Consider the following 12,191-nt stretch of genomic DNA (forward strand, 5'->3'; position numbering starts at 1 on the left):
AACCTCTGACTCAGTAACCATTCTGATCCCGTAAACTGTGTATGCCAATTTAGGAACGAGCACATAAAAATGTATTTTGAAAGGCAAAGATAGATAGTAGTGGGGTCAAAACCATTTTTGAGGTTCTTTTGTTTTTATAAGATTTCCATTGTCTAAAGTAAGAAGGGCTTGTCCTCATCCACAGATTTCCAGACCCTTGACAAACAAGAGCATGTCTTCCACTTACATCATCCTTATTGTTTAATATGGTGCTCCACACCTTGTAGACACATAATGTACTTTATATTGACTGAAATAAAATCACTGCTTTCTTTGGCCAGAGGGAGTTCCACCTGACTCTTACAGTTTAATCCCAGATTTATTTGGCACTGGTCATGCTTCTCCAGAATAAGATGGAGGCTATCAGCAACTGACCAGTAGTTGAAGAAAGAGAAGTGTGACTAAATCCCAGGCATAATCCATTAAATGGTCTTTCTTTTTAAATTGGATTCCTTTTGTTAAAACATGGGGCAGATAGATAATGAGATTAAAGTATGGGAAATATAAACACGAGGGAAAACCAGATTTGTATAGTGAAATGTGTTGTTCGGGATCACTGGATTTCATGTTTTAAAAATCCACCCATGCCCTTTTCTTTGGCATATTTGTAATAAAAACTCCACTTCGCTCAGGCAGATTATCCCCTTATTCACTGGCTAAGTGAGTGTGAACAGGCAATGCTATTATGCTAACTTAAAAAAATTAAATTAGGCTACTAAATGTAGTCTCTTTTGGAGGAATTAAGACCCCGTGAAGGGCACATCTCTCACTATATTTCTTATAAATTCATGTGGCCCTTAAATAAGTTATAAGCATCCATGTCTAGTTGTATTTTGTGTGGTATGTCTTAGTACTAGAAGGAAATACTTTTGTTTAAAAGTTTCATGGGCTTTTCACAGGAGGAGATAAGGCCCTTGAGATGAGGGGTCACAAATCTTCTGAAAGCAGTGGTTTAGGTTTTGCCAGGAAAGGTTTTAATCCATTGACTAATATCCTTCGTGATTACAGTTATACAATGTGGGTAAGTTATTTAGACTTAAACAGTCTCAATTAGAAACCTTTTTTTCCTTACTGGAAACATGGAATGTAGTTATCAATTAACTTAGTCAAATCAATGAAGTTAAAGAAATTGCATAGATCTTAAGCACGTTCCTTATCATGACTGGTCTTTTGCATAAACGATGTGTATTTATACAGGATTTATAAAATGGATTCTTGCAGTTAAGTAACTTAATTTCTTTGATCAGTAACAAAGGGATTGAAGCTTTTCAGGTGACCTGTAGGAACTAGAAGGCTGTGAAAAAAGTTAAAATTCAATTTTTCTTTCTTTTCCCCAAACAACCTGTTAGGTATTTAGGAATAGAAGAAAGTTACATGGAGAAAGAAAAAGAGAACAGTCAACCAAGTAGTCCCCTGGCCTCATTGCTGAAGCCTTTGATGATAGAAGAAAAATGAATTTCTTGGTTTCTTCTCTTTAAGGAGAAGAATCAATTTTCTAATTCTAAGTGATGAAGCTTAAAATTTCTCTCTTTGTAGAATTACATCAATTTCTTTCACAAAGAAGAGTAATTTTTCTGGGGAAAAAGGGTTTCTAAGGCATTGGAAGCTATGCTCAGCTGAAATTAACCTCTTTCATGTTTGCTTGGGGTAAGAAGCGAGTTCATGCTTTTCAGCCATTCTACTGTCTTCCCAAATGACAGTCTCTCTCTACATTTCATTTCATGCCTTCAGTCTGAAAGTAGATAATAGAGCCATCAAGCAAGCAACTGCGTCTGGCAGTCTGAGGTGACTCATTGCCCATAGAACGAAGAAATGACTATTTCATATTATTTGCATTCTACCAATGGATGGGATTATTTCTGTGTTCTGTTTTTACTTCTCTACTTTCACTTCTGATTTTTGGGGGGCCTTTTTTCTTTTTCTTGATGAGTCCGGCTAATGGGTTACTAATTTTCTTGATATTTCAAAGAACCAGCTCTTGGTTCTATTAACCTTTTCTTCTCTCTGTGTTTTCAATTTTCTGTTTCTGCCTTGATTACCACTATTTACTTTTTTCCACGAAGTCTGGGTTTATTCTTTTTCTAGTTCCTTTAGGTGTACGGTTAGATGGAGATTTTTCTTTTTTCTTGGGGTAGGCCTGGATGCCGTAAACTTCCCTCTGGAACAGCTTTTGCTGTGTCCCAAAGATTTGGGACCCTTGTGTTTTCATATTTATTTGTCTGTGTTTTTTTTTTTTTTTTTTTGTATTCCCTCTTTCATGTCTTTGTTGGTCTGTTTGTTCTTTGGTAGTATATGTTGTTTTTGTCTTTTCCAGGTTTGTTTGTTTGTAATTGGTTTTTAGTTTTATACTACTGTGTTTGGAAAAGATGCTTGGTAGGATTTCAGTCTACTTAAATTTATTGAGACTCGTGGGCAGACATTTTATCCTGGAGAATGTTCCATGTGCGCTTGGAAAGTATGTGTTCTCTGCTGTGTTTGGATGGAGTATTCTGTGTATACTTAAGTCCATCTGGTCTAATGTGTCAAAGCCACTGTTTCCTTGTTGATTTCTTTTTGGGTGATCTGTTGATGTAGTGGGATGTTAAGTCCTGTACTACTAGCGCATTACTGTCAAATTCTCCCTTCTGTCTGTTGCTATTTGCTTTATGTATTTAGATGCTCCAGTGTTGGGTGCATAGATATCTACTATTGTTATAATGCTCTTTTTGGATTGAACCCTCTATCATTATGTAATGCTCTTTGTTGTGACAGTCTTTGCTTTAATCCATTTAATCTGATCTAAGTATTGCTTCCCCAGCTTTTAACCTTTTTTTTTCAGCTTTCATTTAAACGGAATGTCTCTTTCCATCCCTTCACTTTCACTCTGTCTTTGGGTCAGAAGTGAATCTCTTGCGGTGTTTGGGTGCCTCCATTTTGCGTAAGTGCCTTTAGCTCAGGTCATGATCCTAGGGTTCTGGGATCAAGTCCCACATCAGGATCCTTGCTCAGTGGGGAATTTGATTCTCCATCCCCCCAAACAATAGGTTTTTGTTTTGTGTTTATCATGAGATTTATTTATAAAATCCTAAGTATAGAGCAGTCTGTATTAAATTGATGGTCATTTAAATTTGAACACATTATTCTAAAAGAACTTTATTTTCCTCGTTTTATTTGTTGTCATATTTTACATTTTTATTTTGTGAAGACCTGTCACCTACAATTGATTTTACTACTTTTGTCTTTTTTAATCTTCATATTTGCTTTATAAGTGATTGCTTTACTACCTTTAGTGTGTTTGCTTTGAACACATGAATTTTCTTTTCTTTCATCATTTTCTTCTACTTTTGGCCTTTTCCTTTTTTACTTATAGAAGTGCTGTTAACATTTCTTATAAAATCTATTTAGTAGTGGTGATGAACTCCTTTAACTTTTGTGTATTAGGGGAACCCTTTACCAGAAAAGTTATCATTCAGAATTTAAGGAGATAGTCTTGGTCTTAGTGGTTTTTTGTTTGATTTTTTCCTTTCAGCATTTTGTAGTACAGAATGGAGTGACATGATATATTCAAAGTTTCTGCTGAATAATCAGCTGATAGCCTTTTGGGGTTTCCCTTGTATTTGACTATTTGCTTTTGTCTTTTTCTTTGACATTTTAATTATTATGTGTCATGGTGTGGACTTCCTTGGTTTCCATCTTGTTCAGGACTTTTGGTGCTTCTGTACCTAGAAGTCTGCTGTACACCCCCCACCCCCCGCCAGGTTAGGAAAGTTTTCAGCTGTTATTTCTTCAAGTACGTTTTTTGCCCCCTTTCTATCTTCCTTTCTGAGACCCATAGAATGCAGATCTTTTTTTATGTCTAAGAGATCCCAGTGTGTCCTTATTTTTAAATATTTTTTTTTCTTTTTCCTGTTCTTGGATGCTCTCCATTACCTTAGACTGCTTACCAATAGATCATTGATCCATTCTTCTGCATCCTCTAATCTACAATTGATTCCCTCTAGTAAATACTTTGTTTCAGTTATTGTGTCTTCAATTCCAATTGATTCTGTTTTTTAATTTATTGAAATTCTTCCTGAGTTTATCCCCTGTCTTCTCCAGTCTGGTAGCATCTTTGTGACCATCTCTTTGAACTCTTTATGAAGTAGATTGCTTATTTCAATTTCATTTACTTCCTTGCCTGAGCTGTTGTCTTATTTCTTTTGAAGCATATTCCTCTATCTCTTCATTTTGCCTGGCTTTCAAAGTTTCTATGGATTAGGCAGAATAGCTAATTCTTTTAAAATTGAAGGGATGGTCTGTTTTACTGTCTTTTCCCATAAGACAATGCCTGGTAACTTTGGTTAGCTGGCTAGATCTGTGGCTCTCTACACAGAAGGCATCCTTGCAGGACAGCTAAAGTGGCTGCAGGTCAGGTTATCCCAGGGTACTCTGTGAGGAGGGAATCCTGGCAGGGCAAGAGGAGCTGAAGTGTTGCGCAGGCCAGGGGTAGATGGGGGTGCTTCATGAAGGGGGATCCTGTTGGATTAGCCTGAGCTGAAGCAGGTGCAGTGTACAGAGGTGGTGCCCTGCCAGGCTGTCTAGAACTGAAGTGTTACGGGTCTGGAGTGTTCCTGGGTAGTTTATACCTGTGTCACCTTGACAAGATGACTGGAGCCATAGTGAGCACTGACCAGGAGGGTCTTAGTGTGTGCTGCATGTGGTTGCCTTGGTGGATGGCTAGGGCTAGTGTGGGATGTGGGCCTGGAGCTCACTGGAACAGTCAGCCAGCTGTGGTTTGCAGACCCTTCTCTTGTCTGCACTAAGGGCTGAGGGCAGGGCGGGGAGGGGAATACCTAGCAGTGGTGTTCACCAGGCCCTGACTGAGAGAGTTCCAGCAGATTCCCTGCATGTGGTGGAGTTGCAGGGCTGGCTCTTTTATATTCTAGTTGATGTTTTAAACTGTGACATTTTTTTCTGTGCCCCAGGTAGATAAACCTGTCCATGGTCCCCTGGTACTAGCTGTCCCTGCTATAGTGCCACAGTGTTGGGGGTATGGGCTCCCTTCATTTCTATGTCTCCATTTCTATGCCATTCTCTCTATGGTCTTTTGTTGTACAGAAGCTGTTCATTCAGCCCCCAGTTCTTCTTCAGGAGGAATGGCTGTATAAGTGGGTATAGATTTGGGGTATCCATAATGGAGAGATGTTCAGGTTCTTCCTAGGTCACCATCTTGTACTGGAATGTTGTTATTTTGTGATTATGAAAGGAATTTTGTCCTCATTTGTCAATAAATGTAGTTACATGAGTAGTAGCCACATTTTCTTCTAATGTAATTCCTGCAGAGATTTGAAGAATTATTACCTCGTTCTCCACTTATTTTGTAGCTTTCAGAATCACCTTGACGTAAGGAAGATGTTCAGTTTTTCTCTGATCATGTTATAACCCATGGTACCAGTTAAGAAATCCCCAGGGGGATTCTCTGTCCTCTTGCTAACTGACACTATTCTTGTCCACGTGTGCAGGTATCGTGGAGGATTACAAGCCACCATTTTACGACGTGGTTCCCAATGACCCAAGTTTTGAAGATATGAGAAAGGTGGTCTGTGTGGATCAACAGAGGCCAAACATACCCAATAGATGGTTCTCAGACCCGGTAAGAGTGCCAGTTTCTCAGTTTTAGAGCAACCTTCACCTTTTTACTAGAAAAGTACTTTACTCTTGAAAGTCAAGAGTAAGCCAATAGTATAGTTCCTGAATGATCGCCCTGTCTGTTGCTTTCTATGTTATGTAGAAGGGTCTTGGACCTAGTTTAGTCAGTTCACAAAATGGTATCGTTGAAAGAGCGAAATTCTCTGATCTTGCTAGTAAGTGATAGTAGTCACAGGAGTTTCTACTATTGACTAGCTCCAGGAGTTAGGGGATTCATTACTCTGCTGCTCACAAGTAAAATGCAAGACTAACCTTTTTCCATATCTGCATATCCAAAATTCCAAACAGAGCTGTTCAGCTGAAGTTTTGTTTGTTTGTTTGTTTTTTAGGATTTTATTTATTTATTTGACAGAGATCACAAGTAGTCAGAGAGGCAGGCAGAGAGAGAGGAAGGGAAGCAGGCTCCCTGCTGAGCAGAGAGCCTGATGTGGGGCTGGATCCCAGAACCCTGGGATCATGACCTAAGCTGAAGGCAGAGGCCTAACCTACTGAGCCACCCAGGCATCCCTGAAGATTCTTATTGCTTCTCTTCAGTAGCCGCAAGTCTGAAACATTGAGATAAGACGCAGGCTGCAGATTTCATTGTTAACTCTGGGATAGCATTATCTCTTTTAGCAGGCATAAAACATCAGGGGGTCCAGCCAATTCTTTGTAATTTACCTCAAAGTCAGCTGATAGCATTCAGAGTCCAAAGGCCAGAACTCATCAAAACTCAAGAGGGACTCTTATCAGGGGTCAAGGCTTAGATTATTTGATAAAGAAGATGGCAGTAACATCATTGTGACCTACCAAGACCCGCAGAGTTCTGCAAAATCTCTTGACACAGCATCTGCCAACTTTCTAGGGCCATGAAAAAGCTACTTTTTCACCCTGGTATTTGTTCTTTCTCTCCTCAGACATTAACCTCTCTGGCTAAGCTGATGAAAGAATGCTGGTATCAAAATCCATCCGCAAGACTCACAGCCCTGCGTATCAAAAAGACTTTGACCAAAATTGATAATTCCCTAGACAAATTGAAAACTGACTGTTGACATTTTCATGGTGTCAAGAAGGAAGAGTTGACGTTGTCATTGTCCAGCTGGGACCTAACGCTGGCCTGACTGGTTGTCAGAACAGAATCCAGCTGTCTCCCTCCGCAAATGGCTGCTTTGACAAGGCAGACATTCGACCCAGCCATGTGTTGGGGAGACACCAAAACCACCCTAACCTCGCTCAATGACTGTGAACTGGGCATTTCACAAACTGTTCACACCACAGAGACTCATGTCGGACAGACACTGTTGCAAAGGTAGGGGAACTGGAGGAACACAGAGAAATCCTAAAAGAGATCTGGGCATTAAGACAGTGGCTTTGCATATCTTTCACAGGTCTCCTAGACTCTCCCCATGGGAAACTCAAGGAGGTGGTGAATTTTTATCAGCAATATTGCCTGTGCTTCTCTTCTTTATTGCACTAGGAATTCTTTGCATTCCTTACTTGCACTGTTACTCTTAATTTTAAAGACCCAACTTGCCAAAACGTTGGCTGCGTACTCCACTGGTCTGTCTTTGGATAATAGGAATTCAATTTGGCAAAACAAAATGTAATGTCAGATTTTGCTGCATTTTACACATGTGCTGATGTTTACAATGATGCTGAAACATTAGGAATTGTTTATATACAACTTTGCAAATTATTTATTACTTGTGCCCTTAGCAGTTTTTACAAAACTGCTTCGTGCATATGTTAAAGCTTATTTTTATGTGGTCTTATGATTTTATTACTGAAATGTTTTTAACACTATACTCTGAAATGGACATTTTCTTTTATTATCAGTTAAATTCACATTTTAAGTGCTTCACATTTGTATGTGTGTAGACTGTAACTTTTTTCAGTTCATATGCAAAAATGTATTTAGCCATTACCCATGTGACACCACCGAATATATTACTGATTTAGAAGCAAAGATTTCAGTAGAATTTTAGTCCTGAACGCTGTGGGGAAAATGCATTTTCTTCGGAATTATCCATTATGTGCATTTAAACTCTGCCAGAAAAAAAATAACTATTTTGTTTTAATCTACTTTTTGTATTTAGTAGTTATTTGTATAAATTAAATAAAAGGTTTTCAAGTCAAAAAGTGAACGTTTTTTGCCATATAAGATCTATATTCTAGAATGCATTTTATTATGGGAACAATAGAAGCACAAAATGAATTTGTAAATCAAATTTGCTTTTCAAGTCTCTTGACAATCTTGAGGGTCTTATGAGGGTGATATCCAGCTTGAATGTGATATCAGAAAATTTGAATTTTCTTTCTTTTTTTGGTTGTGATTATTTATTCCTGGTCTGTGCACCCAGTTGTGAAATGAAGGTGATGGAGCCTTTTGATCTGTCTTCTTTGCTTAAGGGTTGTGAGTATAAATAGGAGGGATGATATCCGAGCATTTTTTTTAGTATGAGGTCCTGTATGAGTGGAAAGTGGTCTTAAATCTCTCACCTTGCTGCTTGGAGAGAGCCCGCTGCTGGTTTTCTTCACTTCTTGTGTTCAACAGGATTGAAAAGGTAAGGTTTAAAATGACCCAAATAAGAGATGAGGGGTGAATTTTGGGGATGTTCACCAGAGGTAAGTTGATAACATCATTAAGATGCATTTACTTAGAGGGCATATAGTAACTTAAAAAAATTGTGGTAAAGTACACATAATCAAGTGGTTAAGTACATTTCACACTGTTTTGCTGATGTCTCCACTGTCCATCCACAGAACTTGTTTCCTGTCACAAAACTGAAACGCTCTACTTATTAAGCAACAGTTTGCTATTCCTTACTGCCCACAGTCATTGGCAACCATCATTTTACTTTCCTTCTCTACAATTTGACTACTCTAACTACCTCCTATGTGGGTTTATATAGTATTTGCAAGACTCGCTTATTTTACTTAACTAACGTCTTTAAGATTCACCCTTATTATAGCATGTACTGGAATTTTCTTCTTTTCATGGCTGATAATATTCCAATGTTTTATATATAAAATATATATATATTTTTTTTGTTTACCTGTTCACCTCTTGATGGAGAATTAGGTTGCTGCCATCCACATGGGTGTATATCTGATTTCTTGCTTTCATTTCTTTTGGCTATATACCCTAAAGAAGAATAGAATCACATTTAACTTATATTGAAGTATGCATATATATACATATGCATCCAATTGTATGGCTTGATGCATGTTTAAATTTTTTGTTGTTCACAAGTTTTTATTAATTGGTTATTTTCATGGAAACAGCACCCAGATCAAGAAGCACAGCATTGAATTCTCTAGAGTGAAGTCGGCATCATGGTGGCATGAATCCTTTTTCCCCTCATCCTTTGTTTTTGATGTCCAGTTAGTTGTAAATCCAACAAAAGTGCCTTTGCACATTACAGCAGGACACCTAAGCAATTTCTATGTACCTATGTCTCTGAAAGTGGATGGATAGGACCTTGGAAGAGACTGAGACTCCCAAGGGAGTCAGTGAGCCTACCCCACCCTCCCCTTCTATGATTGGGGAAAAGGTGAACCTGGAGAGTACAAAACTGGGTAGACATGCACATATTTGTAGGGGTCTAAACCAACCTGATGGAGGATCCTAGCAAGTCATCCCATTGGGACTGGGAGGAGTTTGGAGGCAGAGAGAGAGGAACTGCATGATATATGCTGGATGTTTGGTTTATACAAGAACATCCCGAATGTCCCCATTAATCACTGTCTTGAGAATATATAGATCCCATCCTCCTTCTTTATTCCCATCAAGCAAAAGATACAGAAGAATGTGTGGTTTAGCATTCAAGGTCTGAGGTTCTGGGAATGGGTAACCTGGAAGACCTCCGTAATGAAAGAATACCTGGGTGGCAGACCTTGATCTCCTCAAAACACTGGCTGTGCTAGGAGGGGGATAGCTACAGTTAGTTCCTAAGCTAGTTGTTATACTATAAAAACTTGCTTTGTGCAGATTCTAGCAGTGGGTGCTTTGCCTAGTCAGCCTTTCCTGGGCTTCCTGTAAGTTCCCTCAATAAACCTCTGTCTCACGCACTATCTCCTGGTCATTTCTTTGCTATTCCAAGACCATCGTCCATCCTTGGCTTAGAGTTTGCTGGGGTGCAGTTACACAGGAACTCACCGTGCTACCTCTCTCCGGCAGTGTGGCAACATACTGGGTTTTTGTCAGCAGCAGCAGTGGCTACCTCTCTGCTAGAGAAAATGGAAAGCAAATGTGGTTGCCCACCTGTAGGGGTTGTGGCTGAAGTGATCCATTTCTCTCCAGTAGGACCCTAAACTTCTGAGGTGGGATCTCCATTACTGAGATGAAAGAAAGAAAAGGAAAGGAGGTCAACAAGAATACCAAAGCATATTGAAGAAACGTGTTTCCTTCTGTTTCTGGATCTTGGCAGGAGGTCCACCGATGGACCTCTTGGAGTCCCACTCTGGAAAATCCGCCTCTCAATCATGGGCACCCCCATAGCCCCAGGTGCTAAGCCCATGCCTCCTCTGAACCTTCTGCTAGCTCTATGTATTGCTGAGTGCAGTCTCCAGCCCCAACAGAAAAAACTAAAAACTTGAATTATAGCACTACCTCTGGGACACAAGGTTTCCAATTGTCAGTGTCTTGAACTATAAAAACCAGAGTGAACAAATTCTTCACTAAAGAAAGGATATGTATTTCTTCTTTTGCATTTGAAGTATGAAACAACAACAAATTAAGGAAATATGATATTACCAAAAAATGCTGATTCTTCAGCAACCAAACTCAAAGGCACAGAACATTGTGATTTGATTAAAAAATTCAAAATAGCCATTATGAAGAAATTCAACAAGCTACAAGAAAACTCAGAAAGGCAATTCAATGAACTCGGGAATAAATTTAATAAACAGAAATCATCATCAAAGAAATTAGTTCTTTTTTTAAAATTTCAAACAAATTCTGGAGCCGAAGAATTCAATGAATGAGATGAAGACTGTATTAGAGAGCATAGGTAATAGGATAGACCAGATGAAAGAAAAGAACAAGTGACTTGGAAAGAACTATTTCTTTTTTAGGGGTGGAGAAACCCCATGAGAGGTATCAGGTTCAATAAGGAAAATCAAATGGACTTAACAGATATTTTTAGATTTCATTCTAAAACAGCAAAATACACATTCTTTTCAAGTGCACATGGAACACTCTTAAGAATAGATTACATATTAAGTCACAAAAACAAGCCTCAACTAATAAATTGAAATCCTACCATGCACTTTTTTCTGACCACAATGCTATGAAACTAGAAGTCCTCCACAAGAAAGATTTGGAAAGACCACAAATACATGGAGGGTAAACAACATGCTGAGTGAATAGGTCAACCATCAAATTACAGAAATACATGGAAATAAACAAAAATGAAAACACAATGGTCAAAAACTTCTGGGTTGCAGCGAAAGTAGTCCTAAGAGGGAAGCATATAGCAATACAGGTCTACAACAAGAAGCAAGAAAGATCTCAAATAAGTGAACAAACAAAACCTAAAGCCAGCAGAGGAAGAAAATAAAGATTAGAGCAAAAATAAATGACATAGAAACTTTAAAAAATGGACCATAAAACAAATCAATAAAATCAAGAGCTGGTTCTTTGAAACATACCAATAAAATTGATAAACCTCTAGTCAAACTTATCACAAAGAAAAGACCCAAATAAAATCACAAATGAGAGAGGAGAAATAACAACCAACACTACAGAAATACAAGTATAAGAGAATATATGAAAAACTATATGCTAGCAAATTGGACGTCCTGGAAGAAATGGATAAATTCCTAGAAGCATACAATCAGCTAAAACAACCAAGAAGAAATAGAAAACTTGAACAGACCAATAAACCACAAGAAACTAAATAAGTTTGTCAAAAAATTCCCAGCAAACAAAAGCCCATGGCCAGATGGCTTCATAGGTGAATTGTACCAAACATTTAAAGAAGAGTTAATACCTGTTATTCTGAAATTATTCCAAAAAATAGAAAAGGAAGAAGACTTCCAAATGTATTCTATGAGGCCAGCATTAGCTGACACCAATACCAGATAAAGATGACTAAAAAAGAGAACTACAGGCCAATACCCTGATGAACATGGATGCAAACATTCTCAATAAACTAGCAACAATGCTTTAAAAGAATCATTCACAACAATCAAGAGAGATTTATTCCTGGGTTGCCAGGGTGGTTCAGTATTCATGAATCAATGTGATACACCACATTAATAAATGAATAAGAACCATATGATCATTTTGATAGATGCAGAGAAAGCATCTGACAAAGTATAACATCCATTTATGATAAAAAACCCTTAAAGTAGGTTTAGAGGAAACATACCTCAAGATAATAAAGGCCATGCTGATATCATCATCAGTGGGGGAAAAGAGATAACTTTTGCTTTTCCTCTAAAGTCAGAAACAACACAGTGGTGAAAGTGGACATCCCTGTTATTTAACATAGTACTGGAAG

General features: G+C 38.3%; 1 protein-coding gene across 2 annotated transcripts in view; it reads left to right on the forward strand.

The window, feature by feature from the left end:
• ACVR1 (activin A receptor type 1) overlaps positions 1–7,824 on the forward strand; it is a 76,108-nt gene extending 68,284 nt beyond the window's left edge. For both annotated transcript variants that reach the window (XM_082691386.1, XM_082691387.1), the window contains exons 9-10: positions 5,520–5,650; positions 6,603–7,824. In XM_082691386.1, coding sequence (XP_082547512.1) covers positions 5,520–5,650; positions 6,603–6,737 — 266 coding nt within the window. In that variant the 3' untranslated portion in view covers positions 6,738–7,824. The remainder of the gene's footprint in view (positions 1–5,519; positions 5,651–6,602) is intronic.
• Positions 7,825–12,191: the final 4,367 nt, after the last annotated feature.

Source organism: Mustela nivalis (assembly GCF_964662115.1).
Source record: "Mustela nivalis genome assembly, chromosome: 11".
Classification (NCBI taxonomy): Eukaryota; Metazoa; Chordata; class Mammalia; order Carnivora; family Mustelidae; genus Mustela; species Mustela nivalis.